The following is a 16,806-nucleotide window of genomic DNA, read 5'->3' as shown; positions in this document are numbered from 1 at the left end:
AGAGAGAGGAGGCTGGGGGGGAAGAGGGAGGAGGCTGGGGGGGAGAGGGAGGAGGCTGGGGGGGAAGAGGGAGGAGGCTGGGGGGGGAGAGGGAGGAGACCCCACACGAGGGAGGAGGCTGGGGGGGGGGAGAGGGAGGAGACCCCACACGAGGGAGGAGGCTGGGAGGGGAGAGGGAGGAGGCTGGGGGGGGAGAGGGAGGAGGCTGGGGGGGAAGAGGGAGGAGGCTGGGGGGGGAGAGGGAGGAGTCTGGGGAGGAGAGGGAGGAGGCTGGGGGGGAGAGGGAGGAGACCCCACACGAGGGAGGAGGCTGGGGGGAGAGGGAGGAGACCCCACACGAGGGAGGAGGCTGGGAGGGGAGAGGGAGGAGACCCCACATGAGGGAGGAGGCTGGGGGGGGAGAGGGAGGAGGCTGGGGGGGGGAGAGGGAGGAGGCTGGGGGGGGAGAGGGAGGAGTCTGGGGGAGGAGAGAGAGGAGGCTGGGGGGGAAGAGGGAGGAGGCTGGGGGGGAGAGGGAGGAGGCTGGGAGGGGAGAGGGAGGAGACCCCACACGAGGCACTGGGCCAGGGGCAGGACACCAACTCTGGAGGGGCCTGGAGTGATGCTTCCTTCCTGGGCAGGGAGTTGACTTCCAGGCTGCACCCGGAGGGGTCAGTCTGCTCCTGATGCTTGCTTGTCAAGGCTCAGCTTGCTGCACATCCAGTCCCCAGAAGTAACAGAGGGAGAAACCACATTTGGTGGAGAATGAAGCCACCAAACGGAGGTTCTCCCCAAGACAAGGAGGCACGAGATTCAGGAGATGGGGTGCCCAGTGTGGGGGAGCTGGTGTTGTGCCCGCAGAGGGGAGGGGCCCGGAGCACGTTGCCACGTGCAGCAGCCTTCTGGGAGTTTGGGGCCGAACCACTTAAATCCATAGAAAACGGTGCCAACAACAACAGATCAGTCAATGACTTCGGGTAAAACAAAAGGATGTCCTGGAAATGGGAAAATGGTCCCATGCTATCTCATGGCTATGAAGACAGTTTGTGTAGTCACAACGTTCAGCACCGAAATTTTGGTGGAAAACACCAGAACTTAGAGAGCAAGCATGTGGGGGTGGGGCAGGCTTTCTGTGCTAACTCCCCTGGCCAGAGACCCACAGCTGGTGAGTCATATCACAACCGCTTCCTGCCTTGTGCACCCACATGAATGGTCCTGGCCAAGATAGCCTAACATGCCCAACGTGTGCTAGCAAAGCCAGGCACACAAGGCAAGGTGGCTGGCCCCCTGGGCAGGGAGGGGCAGGGGCAGGGGCAGAACGAGTCCTAGATGATGTCTGTGCAGAAAATCCCAGAAAGTGATGGAAGACTTCAGGGTATACAAAGTCCATCGCTTTCCCATAAACCAGCAACAAAGGTATGGAATTCGAAACGTAAACCATAACACCATTTACGTCAACACCAAAAAAAGAAAAATAAACAAAAAACCAAAAAAAAATCTTAGGTAGAAATCTAACAAAATATGTACAGAACCTACATGAAAACTCGCAAACTCGGACGAAGAAGTCAAAGAAAACCCATATAAATGGAGAGATAGTCCACGTGCACGAATGGCAAGACTCAGCACGGTCACGCGGTGAGTTCTTCCTGGCACGATCCGCGGACACAATGCGGTCCCAATAAAGAATTCCAGCCTGTTACTTTATCACACGGAGGCAAAAAACCCAGAGCAGCCGGCACGACCTTGAAGAACATTCGAGGACTGACACTTCCCGACTTCAAGACTCAGGTGAGACCACGGTGATCGCTGAAAGGACGGACGAGCGGATCAGTGCAACGGAACAGAGGGCCCAGAAACAGACCCATGTGATCACAGTCACCGGTCTTTGACGAAGGGGCACGGGTAACACGGTCGAACAAAGGCGGTCCCCTCGGCAACTGCCGGGACGGCGGGACGTCCCCGTGAAGAAAAAGGAGTCCGGACACAGACCTTACAGCCTCCACAACAATGAACTCTCAACGGATAGAGACCTACAAGTAAAATGCAGAACTGTACGTCTCCTAGAAGATCGTGGGACAGAAAACCTAGCTGGGTTTGGTGATGACTTCTCAGATCCAGCACGATCCCTGAAAGAGGGAAGCCCGACCTCACTGAAATGAACGAACTGCTTGAGAAAGACCACGTCAAGAGAGCAAGAAAACAAGCCACAGCAGGGAGAAAATATTTGTAAAACATGTACCTGATAAAGGATCTGTGTCCCACACACACGAAGAACTCAAATCTCAGTAAGAAAACAAACAATCCAATTTAAAAATGGGCCAAAAACCTAAAGAGACACCTCACCAAAGAAGATATGCACGTGGAAACGTAGCTCAATATCATACGTCATTAGGGGATCGCAGATTAAAACAACAAGGTACCACTAGACATCTATTAGAATTATTAAGATCCACAACACAGACGACTGGAGATTCTCGCTGGTGGGAATGCAAAACGGTGCAGCCACTTTGGAAGACAGTTTGGCGGTTTCTTGCAAAACTAAACATACCTTCACCATACGACCCAACAATCATCTCCTTGGTGTTTACACAGAGGAGTTGAAGCCTTATGTCCATACAAGAGCCTGAAAATGGATGTTTACAGCAGCTTTACTCGTACTTGCCAGATTGTTCTTCAGTAGCTGGATGGATAACAAAGCCGTGCTACATACACAGTGGAGTATCATTCAGCGCTAAAATAAACGAGCCATCGAGATAGGAAAATCCGTGGACGAATCTTCGATGCACGTGACCAAGGGGAAGAAATCCATCTGAAAAGGCTACCTCCTGGAATCCTCATACAGCAGCATTCCCACTCTATGACATTCTGGAAAAGGCAGAGACTACGGAGGCAGTAAAAAGATCAGTGGTGGCCAGGTGATGGGGGAAGGGAGGGATAGGTGGAGCACAGAGGATTTTTAGGGCACTGAAAATACTCTGTATGATCCTATAATGATGGATACACGTCATGACACATTTGTTCAAACCTGTAAGATACATAACACAAGAGCAAACCGCGATGTAAACCATGGGCTTCAGTTAATAAGGATACATCAATATTGGCTCATTAACGGCAACAAATATATCACAGCAATGCCAGATGTCAGCAATAGGGACACTGGGGGGTGGGGAGAGGGGGGAGGGGGAGCCGGTGGGTATGGGGAACTCTCTGTGCCACCTGTTCAATTATTGCGTACATTTTCACCTTCACTAAAAAATTAGGTCTATTGGGGCGCCTGGGTGGCGCAGTCGGTTAAGCGTCCGACTTCAGCCAGGTCACGATCTCGCGGTCCGTGAGTTCGAGCCCCGCGTCAGGCTCTGGGCTGATGGCTCAGAGCCTGGAGCCTGCTTCCGATTCTGTGTCTCCCTCTCTCTCTGCCCCTCCCCCGTTCATGCTCTGTCTCTCTCTGTCCCAAAAATAAATAAACGTTGAAAAAAATTAGGTCTATTAATTTTTGAAAATCAGCATTGCTGAGGTGTGGGGGATGCCTTTGCGCTGTGAGGTAGGCTTGGGAGGCCAGGCCCGGGACGGAGGTGACGTGACGGTGTTTTAGGGACGAGGGAGGGAGGTGGGTAGGCCAGGAAACACCCTTGCTCCTCGCCCCGAGGGACAACCGGGGGTGAGCGGCCTGCGGTTTTGTGCCGGCCGGGGAGCGGTCTGTCGTGGCTCTACCGCGCTCGCATGCTGCCGGGTTTCGTCTGAACAAAACCAAGTTTGTTCAGTCTCACCGAAAAGGGTTTATTGCCACCCGCGGGGAAGGGGCAGCTCCAGACTGGGGTGGTGCGGTGTGGGGTTCAGGCTGCCAGGGTGGCACAGGGTGGAGGGCGCCACGGTGCCCGGAGCTTTCCTAGTGTGTGAGGCAGGAGCCGCGAGGAGGCCAGGTGCCAGGAGAGGGCACGAGTGGGTGTGCAGGGTGCAGGTGTGAGCACACGTGGGTGTGAGCTGTGTGAGCAAGTGCGGGCAGGCGGGCGGGAGAAGCACCCCCCCAGGAACCACGTGACGTGGCAAAGCTCGTGGCAGAGCCAGGCCCACGCGACGCCCGTGCAGTGTGGCGCGGCTGGGGCTTCGGGTCTACCTTGAAGCTGGCCTCAGCGGACAGCTGCACGCTCCTCGTGACGGGTCAGGCGAGAGCCTCTCTGAGGGGAAGGTTTGCCTGGGGCCACGCGGCCACGCAGCCACGTGGCCCGCCGGGGCGCGCGCCGCGGGCCCCTGCACGCCCCGCCCCCGTCCCCTCCCTGCTGGGACAGGGGCTCCCCGGAAACAGCCTGACGCGTGGCCCTCCCAGGACAGGAGCTCCACGGGAGGGGACGGTTCCAAGGTTTCTGAGGGTGCTGTGGCCCGCGTGTCCTCACCAGGGCGCGCTCACACCTCCATCACGGCACCCACAAACACCCTCCGTGGGCCCCGTGTGGCCTCCCCTTGCAGCCCTGGTGGACGGGACAGTCGGCTCCTGCCAGGCTGCCTGAGGACCACAGACCCTCCCCTGCTCCCCTTGATGAAGGCGCAGGACGCCAGGGAGGAAGACCTTGTCTCTGGGAAAGCGGGGAACTCACCCCCGCTTCCCACAGGTAGGTGCTGGGGCCCGGCATGTGGATTTAGGCCGGACATAGCACAGCGTGGCCCTGTGGGCTGGTGCAGGAGGCCGGGGCGGAGTGTGCTGGCCCCGCTCAGCTCACAGGCTGCCTGCCCTCAGCCACCCCAGGACAGAACCTCCTTCCTGCTCCTCTCCTGGGAGCAGACACCACCACGCTGTGTCCAGTCTGCTTCCGAGATTCCGCTGGGCTCCGTGCTGGCTCCCGGCCATGGTCTGAGGAATGGCCCGCCAGCCCCTGGCTTGGGAAGGCACCATTGTTCTTCGGGGACAGATAACGCTTCCCCAGCTTCACGCAGCTCGTGACACTCGAACTAATCTTCAGGCCACAAGAAAACCAGGATTCTACACTGAAAGCCAGCTGCAGGGGCCTCAGGGCCCGGTGCCCTGAGGGCAAGGTGGGGCCTGGGGAGGGGGAGGTGCAGAGGCAAATCCCGGTAGTCTCCACCCGCTGTGCCACTGGGGGACTCTGTGGTGGGGTGGGGGGTGGGAAGAGGGTCCCGGAGCGCTAGGCGCGGGGGTCAGCTTTCCCGGCCCTGGACACCATGGTCAGGGGGCAGGGGGTGGGAAGGGCCCATCCTTGTCCCTGGGCGGCCAGCCACACGCGCCCATCCCACATCTGCCAATGCCTCTCGTGGGGCACCTCAGGTGAGCCGGAGCGGGTGTTGGGCAAAGACATGCTCCTCCAGGCTTTGGGGTCCCAAAATGCAGGGCACAGGCCAAGGCTCACGCCGGCCCGGGGCTGAAGGCACCCCAGCCGTCGGAATGTTCTCGACGTTTTTGAGTTAATGAGTAAAGGATTTTGACAACAGAGGCTGTACCCTCGACACTGGGGGCCTTCTCAGAAACTTCCAACCGCCTTCCTTCTCCGGTTCACCCCCAGAAACGCAAGCTCTGGCGGGGAAGGTGCATGGGAAGGGCTGTGCTGAGACCTGCCCACACCTGGACCCCCGGCCCCTGCTCTGGTCAGTAACTGTATTTTGTAAATGGCGGTCAGGTGACCCCCACCCCAATCCTAGCCACACTGCACTGGGGGAGAGGAAAAGGAGGAGGAAGAAAAGGCACACTGGTGGCCGCGGTTTGAGGCACACGGGTGAGGGGCCAACACAGGGTTCCTTCGCAGGCCTGGCCGAATCCACAGAACACCCTCTCCAGCTACACTTGGTGGGTACAAGCCAGCACCCACCAGGATGAAGCCACAAAATCATTCCCACTCCAGGGACAGGGCGGCACCAGGAGCCTGCAGGCAGCCGGTGTGTGGGGGCAGGACTGCCGAGTCCCATGCTTGCCGCTTGTGGGAGGACACGGGCCCCCAGAGCTGGGTCCTGGCTCTCACCTGCCGTCTTGGACACAGGCGTCTGTAGCTGCCGTGTGGCTGTCTTTGCATTTTCGCTTTCACGCAGCTGGTGTCAGTGGGCCTGTTATTATGGCCGGGCCCCCTGCTGGGACCGCCCAGGCCACAGAACGTCCCCCAGGCACCTTTGCAGGACCCTCCATGCATCTGCGCGCCGCACCTGCTAACCTCCGCTCTCCAGCCGCATCTGAGGGAAACGTGGTCAGCCACGTCCCTGCTGAGGAGGCCAGGTTGCTGGAGAGGAGGGCAGCTAGCCCACTGCAAGGCCGCAGGCATCCCCCAGATGCAGCAACCGACCAGGCAGGGGTTGGGAGGCCCGGGAGGGCCCTGGAGTCCCGTGGGGTTGCCCACGGATGTGTGACGTGGCCAGCCGCCAGGAGCCTGGCTGGGCAGCGGCTGTGCGGGAATGGTGACCGTCGCCTCCCCCCTGCTTCCCACCCTGGACACCCTTGAGCTTGGATCCTGGCCGCAGCCCAGCCCACGGAGGCCCTGGTTCGAGCTGTTTGGAGCCAGCCCTGGGGGACCGAGCTGGACCGAGCTCACTGATCCCTCCGAGCTCCTCAGCCGCCTGTGAGAGACCGAGGCCTGAGGCTGGCCCAGCCTGGGTCACACAGGCAGCTGGTCCCCTTCCCGATCCTCCGCTAAAGGACCAGAATGAAGGCTGTGCCGCCACAGGACGCGGGAAGGACGGCAGCACCCCACGCGGAGGCACGGCCCACTTCACCACTGCACCCTGCCCGCTTATGCAGTTTCTGCTGTCACTGAGCACACAGGGCGACACTAGCTGACTTCTGGGGAGTCTGGCCTCTGAACTGGCCTTTGTGAAGTATGGGAGGGGGGCTGCGGCTGCCCTAGCCCTGGTGTTGACCACACCTGTTCCCAGGCCTGCTCCAGGGGCCTGCTGCAAAGGCCTCTGTGGCCCCAAGACACAGCTCTTGGGGGGGGCCGCTTCCGCTGGGGTGGCCAAGAGGCGGCTTCGGCCCCCTCCTCTACCCCAGGATCTTCCCCAGCCCACCCCCTGGGAGCCCAGCTGCTTCTGTTGGGTTTGGGCAAGGAGCCTCCCTTGGGACTCTGTCCAGCGCTTGACAGTCCATATGGGGACACTCCCTCGGACATGGGGGGTGGCGACAACAACTTGATCATTCACCAAATACCCCCTGAGCACCTGCCATGTCTGCCCACTCCTCCCCGAGCCCCCACAGGGAGTGTGGATGCTACAGAGGTGTACGTGGTACCACAGGACCCCAGGAGCAAGCAGCCTCGAGCCCACCGCCTCGTGGGGAACACGATCGTCAGCCACAGGCTGCCACCCTCCACCTTGTACAAGCCAGCACACAGGAGCAGTGCACACACGCATGTGGACACCGAGTGAGTGCACACGTGTGGTCCTCCTGTGGGGCTGCCCTGTTCGGGTCCACGTCTAGCTGGCGGGCCAAAGGTGAGCTGCACCGAGCACCCAGCGTGTGAGGGCTGCGTTCTAAGGGAAAGTAGGTGGCCGGGTGGGAGGCCCACGTCCACTGTACCCCAAGCTCCGGGGCTTGTTAAACCCAAGAAGAAACGGAACCCCCAGGAGCTGTGGTTTTCCACCCTTTATGTTGTTCTACAAGCTGCCAGAAACAGGCATTTGCAACTTCCTATTTTGCCTTTGCAAGAAACCCTTCCCCGGCTGAGAGCGCCCCACGGTTGGACTTTAGCATGATAGCTCTGCGGGTGGTGAATTCAGAGGCTTCCTGATTTACCCAGGAAAGGAAGAAACAGAACTCGGCCCTTCCCCCCACAGTCCTGCACCCTTCCTCCTGAGCACAGGGCTGACCCTGCCCCCACAGGCTGGAAGTCCCAGCGAGGGGCTCACAGGATGCCTCCCAGAGCCGATCTGCTTGCCAAGGCCACATCCGTCCAGACCCCCAGACTCCATCGTTAGCCCAGTGGCCTCGACCCCCACCTGGGCCCCCTGGGCTGCTGCCTTCGCCTGGACCACTTGCTCCCAACCCCGCTCACTCCAGCTGGCCCCCTCCCTTCCTGCGTAGCTCATCCCCGCTGCCCCTCAGATGGAAGTCTATAGCCCGGACTCTGACCCTATGTGTCCAGCGAAGCACGGGGCTCTCACTTCTTTCCAGAGCGGATGGATGAAAGCTTGGCTTGTAGATGTGGACTTGAGACACAGTGAGCTCCGAGGGAAGGCCCGTGTGAGGCTAAGCCCCAGGTCCCTGGCCCCGCTGGGCACCTTGCACGACCTGGAGGGTGGCCAGCATGGCCCTCGCCTGTGCAGACACCACCCGTCATTGCCATAAGGACACAGGGCCCTGGCGGGCAATGGGCGGTGGGGGTCAGGTGGGGCAGCATCGCGCACCCTCAGCCTCCTTGCACCTGACCCGCCCGCCAGTCCTGTGTCCTCTGGGACACTGGAGGCGCTGGGGCCAAAGCAGAACGGCCTGGCCAGGGCCCTTCAGTGCCCAAGACATCACGGACCCTCACAGGTGCAGGCTGTGACCTTAACCTCTGATCAGACCCGAGCGCATATGGATGGTTTCTGACTCGTTTATTCTGCACATGTTTATGGGAAGAGCCTTATAAAATGAGAGGGGTTGTGCCAGCATTACAAATGCCCCAGGGAAGGCCCAGCTCATGAGGTGACAGTTCTCAGCTGCTGCCACCCCTCCCTCCCTGCAGCCTTGTCGCTCTCGGTGGAGCCAAGCACAACTCTGCTCAGAAGCCTCGGCGGCCCCTCTTCCCTGTGACGCTTGTGACTGGCTGCCTTGCTGGCCCCTCTGAGCTCACCGTCCACACCCCACTGGCTGGCTTCCCCCCACCCGCCCCCTGCTGCTCTTCAGACACACCTACACATGCCCACCTCAGGGCCTTTGCACTGGTTGATCCACTCCTGAAAATGCTTTCGTTACGGGGCTGGTTCTCCTCTGCCTGCACTGTCCGCCTCTCCTCATTCGTTTTTCACTATAGCACATGATGCCATTTATCCTGTGCCATGATGTCATCCGTCTGTCCCCCACAGGAACCTGCACTTGTTGGGGGGTCTGGGGCTGCTCTGTTGGTACCACATCCTGACGTTTGTCAAGTGAGCACTAAACTGAGGGGGCCTCGTCCGGCAGCCAGGGCTGCAGCTGCTAAAAATCAAGGATTTCAAGATTGCATCAATAAAGGAAATCAGACCAGTTATGCCCCCCAAAAGTTGTTGCTGTGCTGATGGAATTGACCCGCCCGGGACCCAAGTCCCAGGCTCAGCGCAGGAGCGTGAGGGCGCTGGCACCCACGCAGACGCCTGTGTCCCTGGAGCCCGCGCATCGTGACCCAGCGGATTTGCCCTGTCCTGTTCCGGAAGGCGTGACTGGGGGTGAACTGGCAGCAGCTGTCAGCTGGTGGGGGAGCGTGCGTTAGTGCAGGCGGGGTGCAACCTCCTCTGGGGACCCGGCCTGCCCAGGTGAGCACCGTGTGGGCCGAGAAGCTCCCCACCCTGAGCCCCGACGCGCCCTCCGTGCCCTGAGCAGACGCTGGCAGTGCTCGTCCACGGTCTGCCCGCCTCCACGGGCGTGGTGTTCTCAGAAGGCTGTGTGGCAACTCGGGGGAGGAATTCAGGTAAGGAGTCTCTTCCCAGGCCCAGAGCCTGGATGGTCTGGACAAAACCTACAAACGGGAAGCCGGCCTTCAGGGCTGCGTTCCTTCTCTCAGCCACGCAGATGGGCAGGCGGGGTGCCGGGCACTGAGAACGCGGCACGAGCCGGACACGGTGCCTGCCGTCACAGCGCTGACCTGGCTGAACCAAAGAACTGGGTGGGGGCTTCAGGCGCGGGGGTGAGCTGGAAGGCAGGTCAGGTGCCAGGTAGCTTGCGTGACCAGGTGGAGTCTGGGTTTTCACCGGGACCTAGGGGAGCCACACATGCCAGGGCCACGGCCAGGATGGAAGCCACCACACACCCATCGGGCCATCCCGCTCCTGTCCCAACCGCTCTTGGGGCCTCTGTGGCTCCACCAGCCGCTCCGCCTTCACTAATGGGATACCTGCCCCCCAGCCCAGGGGCCCCTGAGCTTGTCATCCTCCAGTCCCACAGGCTCTGCAGGCAGGGCCGGGGTGGGGAGGGGCCCCCGCAGCACCTGGGTTCACTCAGCACCCCTTCTTCCCTGGCCTGAGCAGAGAGAGAAGACAGAAGATGGGAAAGGAGAGGCAGGGAAGGTCAGGAGGGAGGGCTGGGAGGCAGGATAGGAGGGAAGGTGCGGGCACAGGGTGGGAGCAGAGACCCGCCCAGGGAAGGTGCCGGGGACAGGGACCCCAACTGTGCTGCCCACGGCCCAGGCAGGAAACCACCCGGTCTGGGCTCCAGGGCGGAGAGGCTGGTTGAGCAGGCTGTGTTCAAACCTAGCCAAGCACCCAAGACCTGGAGACTCGGACCCGATGCCCGACAGTGGCCAGAGCCATGGGCCCTGTGCTCCTGGGAACAGGCCTGTCCCAGGACCCAGCCAGGAGGAGCCAAAGGGGCCTTCTCTGAAGGCAGCCATGAGCATGTGCCAAGGCAGGGCAGGTGGCAGAGAGCAGAGCCCCGTCCCTCGCCCGCCCCCTGGCCACCCCTCCAGGTAAAACTCGATATCAGCAGGGCTTCGGACACTGGGGGACGGTGCGTGGGCGTGGGTGGGAACGCAAGCTTCAGCCCCCGGCTCGGGAGCCTGGCCCGTGTGACAGGAAAACTCTCCTCCAACCCATGCGGACATAGAGGAACCCGCAGCCCCATCCTCGAGGGGCAAGAACTGGGGAGGGGGGTGTCCTGACACATGTGCGGAGAAACCAAGTGCAAGGCTGAGTGAGGGACAGGTCAGGAGGGCACAGAGACAGGTCTGCGACTAGATCACAGAGCACCGTGCACTCCCCTGACCACGGTCCAGACCCCCGCAAAGGGGCTTGGTGCCTTGGGAATAAGGCCAAGAACCTCTCTGCTTACAGGAAGTTGGCCCAGGCAGAGCCTTTCTGGGGAGTCCCTTCCATGAGCAAGCAGGACTGGATGCTATCAGCACTTCCCAACCTTTGCCCCTCTTTCCTTGGAATATTTCAGTGTTATACCTTAGCTCCAAATGCCCATGGATTGCTTTACAGCCTGGGGCTAATTCCCCCATGGGCAGTTCCTGAAAAGTGAGACTCTACACCTCCATCTGGTAGAGGCTCTTGGGAGGGCCCTTGGTTCCAGGCTTTGGATGATGGGTCTCGACTCCAGGCCCACTTACTGGGTCCTGCCAGGACTGGGGTCCACTAGGGCCCACTGGCTCATCTACCGCTGGGAGGATGGCACCTGCCCTGCCCTTCCTCCTTTTCCAGATCCCCTCATGCATTCCTCCGAGAGGAGCAAGGCAAATTCAGTGGAGGCAGGCAGGAGAGCATGATGGAGAGCGCCCAGGAACCCACAGGAGAGAGTAGGACAAGGGTGAGGCTCAGCCCCAGGGGCTCCTGGTCCTAGGACCAGAGCACATGAAGTAAAACCCACAAGCTTCTGGTTTTAACCCCAGGAGGTAAATACCACCCCCTGGCTTCCCCCACAGCCTGGGCATGCGCCTGGGGCAGAGGCCCAGCCCCTGTGGCTGTACCTCAGAGAAACAGTGGATTAGGCGGGGTGTCAGGGCCAGTGGCCCCGGCTCCCCAGGTGCCTGGGCAAGACCACGGAGTATGTGGGTGGAGACCCAGGGACGTCCCAGGCCTGCGGCGTACGTGCCCCCACTCAAGGGTGAAATCATAACGGTAGGAAAAGCACTTTGGAAGCAACGAGAACTGGGGCCAGGAACACGGGGCCCTGAGGCCCAAGAAACTGGATCGATGAGCCAGCAGCTAGCGTATCGGAAGGCATGATCCCAGGGCTGCGCTCCAGCTGGAGCAGAACTGGGAAGAAGAACTTCCTGTGGAGGCTCAACACGGGTCAGAGGCTGTGGACGCTGTGCAGCAGGCCCTGGTCTTCGCACCGGTTATGAAAGACCCCCTCGGGGTCTCTTCCCCCAAGACCAGGAGTGAAGAGGGAGGCATCACATCGAGGGGAGGGCTTGCAGAGCCTCAAGGGTGCTGGAGGTACAGGGACCAGGAGAGACGACTTGCCACCACCCCTGAGCCTCCAGCCCTCGAAGCCAGACGGTCCCATCGGCCACTGGGGTCCTCCTGGGGGTGTTTCTGCCAGGTTTGAGTGGGTGGGATGTGAGCCCAGGCCGCCCCCTTTCCCAGGAGAGGCCATGGTGTAGACAGCACAGATTCTCAGGCTCAGAGGGTGAGGCCACCACTTCCCAGCCAGCCAGAGTCAGGGGCCCCTGGCCTCCGGCCCCTGCACACCGCGAACTGCACTTTCAGGGGGCCTCAAACTGGGTTTCTCACTGGCCCACCCACACCAACACCGCCCCTCATCTCGGCCGCTACAAGCGTAGCCCGTCCTGTCCAGGGGTCTCGTGGCTCAGGCCTGCCTCCTCACCGGCAGGGTCCCGACCCCCTCAGGAGGCTCCTCCCTGACCTGACTCACTGCCCACCTTTTGCCCTGGACCCACCCGGCTGTCAGCTGGATACCTGAGCCACATCTGTCCACTGAAATAGCCCCTACCTAATGCTTGGGAATACATGGACCCAGTCAACCTACAACCGCCCCTTCCCCAGAACCTCCTCTGGTGCCCGCCCCCCCTCGCCAACGTCCATTCTCTGACCTGCAACCAAGGCAATAATCTGAGAGCCCAGGTCTGTTCAATTCCTTCCTCTTTGTGCCATCCGGGTAGAGATCAAAGTTCTCCAGGGTCTGGTTGTGCTGGTCTGGCCTCCTCCAGCCTCCCCTCTGCCTCCCTCTGGTCTCCCCTCTGGCCTCCAACATTCTAACCTGCCTCTTCCTCCAGAAGGCACCTTTCCTGGTGGCAACTCCAGAGCTCTGTCTCCCGAAGCCACCTGGATCCCCACCACCCAAGCAGGCCCTCTACCCCATGCTCTGCTGCCTCACGACCTATGCATGGCCAATGTGGGCCTCGTGCTGGCCCAGCCTTTGGCCTCCAAGGAAGATCTGAGGAGAGAGAATGCAATTAAAGGGAAAAGGCTCAGCTTGGTCCAAGACCCAAGACCCTGGGCCTTTGCAGGCTCAGGGCCCCCCCCCCCAGGGGTCCAGAGGAGGGAATCACCCCCCACCCAGGGGCAGACACTGTCCCGCTGCAGTGGGTCCCTCAACCTCTCTGGCCCTGCAGGCCTCACCTGTGCATGGGCTCCCTGGCCTCAGTGGCACCCTACTCCCCTTCTGAATTTCCTAAAGATGCAGCTATGGGCAGGGGGCCCCTGGAGGTCCAGATGCAAAGAGTAAGTCCTTTGCTGAGCCCCAGACATGGGGTCTTAGGGGTTGTGGGTCCGTGACCTCAGCAGCCACAGACTCCTGGGCCAGCTTGCTGGTGGCCATGACCCTGCCCTCTGGCCAAAGCTGCTTGAGGGGAGCAGCTGCCTCAAAACACTGGCATGAATTATTGCTTTGTCCCTCGTCCCCGCACCTAATTGTCCTGTCTGTTCCAGGCCCCCTCACCCTGTTGCCCCGACCACCCGTGGCTGGAAGAAATCTGACCGAAACTAAAATAAACACCTGGAACCATTGGTAAGACATTTGGCAAATGCTTGGAAATCAGTAGAAACCCCTCTCTTCTCCTGCTCCTGCACCTTGAGATCGAAATAGCCTGACCGTTTCCAATGACCAAAGGGGCCTGAGAGTCTCATGAACATGAGCCCTGCACTGCGGAGTCAAGAAGGGAGGACGCTGGGACCCAAAGCTTGCCCTCATCTGTGCACACGCTGGACACACCACCACAGGGCCTCGGCCTCGGGTCCCAACCTGGATGCATATGAAGGCGTGGCTAGGAGTGCTCTGTGGGGCTTGTGCGCAGGTGCTGGCTGCACTGGGAGGGGCCTGGGCGACGTCCTGATCTGGGGCCAGGTATGTGGGTCGGGAAGTGGGGGATGCCACGGGGCAGGGAGGTGGGCCAGTCGTTGGGGAACCCCTGGGGTATAACCATGGACCAGGTTAGGTCTCTGCTTCTCTCTGCAGAGAACAATGGATCATGGGGGTGGGGTGGGTGGGGGTCCTGACCGGGGAGGAGGTGGAGCTGGAGCTCGGTGGATCTGGTCAAGAGTGAGTGCAGGCCACTGAGGTGAGGTGACCGCTTTCTTTGATGTAGATCTTGCTTTGTAGGGCCGGCTTGTTTGCTAAGATTTGGTTTGGATGTTGAGCCCTGGAAGGCCAGAGGCAGCAGGGGGTGGGGTCCCAAGGTGGATGGAGAAACGATGTCTGAGGGACTATGGGCAAAGGGACAGAGTGGAGGGGCTTGGGGGACTGCAAAGGAAAGGGCCGAGGTGGGGGTCACCCGAGGACCATCCTGAGCCACCAGGAGGACCTTGGGGACCTGGGCAGGGTCAGTGCAGCAGATTCCAGGGTACAGGGCTAAGGGGTTGAGCCCGAGGGACGGATGGTGTGGGCAGGGCCGGGGCATGGCTTGGCCCAGAGCAGGACGGCCCTGAAGGGGGGAGGCTGGGTCAGCCCCACAGGCCTTCCCTTGGGGTCCTTTCCATGTTGTCCTTAGAAGCCCTGGTCTCCAGGCTTGACTGTTCCCCCTTCAAGGGGGGTCAGCAATCCCAGACAACAACGGAATGAGCATGTGGTGCTCGCACAACAAGCCCTTTTCAGTGAGTGTGGGCAGGAAAACGAACTCTGGGCTTTGCTCTGACTGTGAAACAGAACTGGCTGGAGCGGGTGGCCACCCTGCCCTGGAGAGGTCCCCCTCAGGACAAGTCTGGCCGCGCTGGAGACTCACAGGTCCGCAGCTCTCCCCAGGTGAGTGACGAACTCCTGGGGCCAATACTCTGGTCAGTGAGACCTTTCCCCGCAGCCTCCCCTCAGGGCCACTGGCAGCTTGGGCGGGCGGCTGTCACTGGAATGTCAGATGCCACGGCTGGACTCGGGGAAGCCCCAGCTTTGCAAAGAAAGCATTTGCTTCAGGAAACAAGGGTGTTCCATGTCCCTGTGTGGCTCCCCAGACTGTCACGGGTTCACCCCGCGCACATTGTCATCTTTATGGTGGTGGTTTCGCAGAAGAGAAAAGGTGGCAGAGGACGAGAGCCCCCACTCAGCCCCAGAAACGGTCAGTTCCTGGGGGGGAGGCGTGGGTGGTGGTGCAGGCAGTGTGAGTGTTAGTCAGGACAGGCCTCTCAGAGCCCCGGCCCGGGACTGGACCTGTCCAGTAGATGACCGGTAGAAAGCGGCCAGCGTCCTTTGCCCCCAGCAGGGGTGTCCGGAGGAGACACACGGATGAGACCTTGGTGCTCAGGTTTCCTCCAGTGTCCCAGAAAGCCCAGCGTGGGACAGAGTGAGCACCAGACCAGGCAGCCAGGGCCAGGGAAGAGATGCCTGAGAAAACAGGAGGAGGCAGAGGGATGGACGGTGCCCTCAAGAAGCAGAAAGCAGACAGGGAAGGGCAGGGAGGCGGCCGGCCGGTGGGTGGGCACCCGGGAAACCCAGCGCTGCCCGCCCTCCAGGCATCCAAACCCCAGGCTCAGATTCTGTCGCAGGCTGTCCCCAGAGCCGACTGAAAAGCCGGCTGAAAAGGTCAGAGCCCAAGGCCCTGGAGAGCCCTCTCCCCTCTCCTGCCCCTCCCCACTCCCAAATCCCAGCCTCCCGCTGACCCCTGGGGCGGCGTCCTCTCCCCTGACTCCGCCCAGTCAGTTACCGGCGGCGCGTCCACCGCCTCCCCAGACCCTCCCTGCCGGTGCCCAACGCGTTGAAACTTTGGTCCCCATGAGCTTTTAAGAAGCTGACCTTCCTGTCACCTTGGCCGGGAGCGACCAGCAGCCCCCCCCCCCCCCCCCCCCCCCCCCCGCTGGCTCACTGAAGCGAGTTACGAGAAATCCCACAGACCAGGGGTTTGGGAGGAGAAGCACTGTCAACGGAAAAATCGCTCCTGCAAATGGGATTTTGCCGGGTTGAATCTCGAGCGGCCCCACTTTCCTTTGCCCTGGGAGCCGCCTACCACCCCAGGGCTCGATGGCAAGAGCTCGCGCTGCCTCCCCGCACGAAACAGCTGGACGAGCCCGACACACACAACCCCTGGCCGAGGGAGCTCGGGGATCCAGGCCGGGGTGCGGCACAAGGGAGCCCCGACCGCGAGACCCCAGGACCCGGGGCTGCGCGCGCCTGGCGGGGATCAGGTCGCTCTCGGCGACCAGCGTGGCCGCTGCGGGCCCGGCCAGGCTCGCGGTCCCCGCCTCGCCCCGCCTGACCCGCGGGCCTGCCTACGTGGGGCCGACGGGGCGCTCCCCAGGCCCGACCGCCGGGTGGCTGCCGCTGGGCCAGGGAGACTGCGGAGCCGGCGCAGGAGCGCGAACGCGGGAGCACAGCTCTGTACTCGCGGGCGGGGTCGCGCAGACAGCCCCCCGCCCCGCCCCACCCCGCGACCCGGCGGGGACAAGCGCGGGAGGAAGTCGCGGCGGGGCCGGGACCCCCGGCTTCTTACCGATCTTGGCCAGGCTGGCCACGAGGATCCACAGCGCGATGATGTACGGGTCCTTGACGTGGTGCCACTTGAAGCTGACCACCTGAAAGCCTTGGCTCGCGCCCCCAGACTGCTCCTCGACGCCCCTCACTCGCGGCAGCGCGCCCAGCGCCAGCAGCAGCGCCAGCAGCAGCCCGCACCTGGGGCCCGGAGCCCCGCGCCCCGACATCGCCGCCACCGTTCAGCGCCCGTTCCGGACGCGCATGTCGTGTGGGTCCTGCTGCTCCCGGGCGGGTGGACGTGCGGGGCGCGCCCCCCGCCCCCTCCAGGGACTCTCTCAGGGCGGCGCGGAGCCAAGCGCTCGCCGGGT

The 16,806-nt window shown here is 61.5% G+C and overlaps 1 protein-coding gene across 2 annotated transcripts in view; it reads right to left on the bottom strand.

Annotated features, from left to right (window-relative positions):
- The window catches only part of SLC9A3 (solute carrier family 9 member A3), a 41,922-nt gene extending 25,257 nt beyond the window's left edge, over nucleotides 1-16,665 (bottom strand). For both annotated transcript variants that reach the window (XM_030333316.1, XM_030333308.1), the window contains exon 1: nucleotides 16,458-16,665. In XM_030333316.1, the coding sequence (XP_030189176.1) occupies nucleotides 16,458-16,665 (208 nt within the window). The remainder of the gene's footprint in view (nucleotides 1-16,457) is intronic.
- Between the last annotated feature and the right edge of the window lie 141 nt (nucleotides 16,666-16,806).

Source organism: Lynx canadensis, chromosome A1 (assembly GCF_007474595.2).
Source record: "Lynx canadensis isolate LIC74 chromosome A1, mLynCan4.pri.v2, whole genome shotgun sequence".
Taxonomy (NCBI): Eukaryota; Metazoa; Chordata; class Mammalia; order Carnivora; family Felidae; genus Lynx; species Lynx canadensis.
The sequence above is the reverse complement of the archived record's forward strand: the minus strand, read 5'-3'. Positions and strand labels throughout refer to the sequence as shown.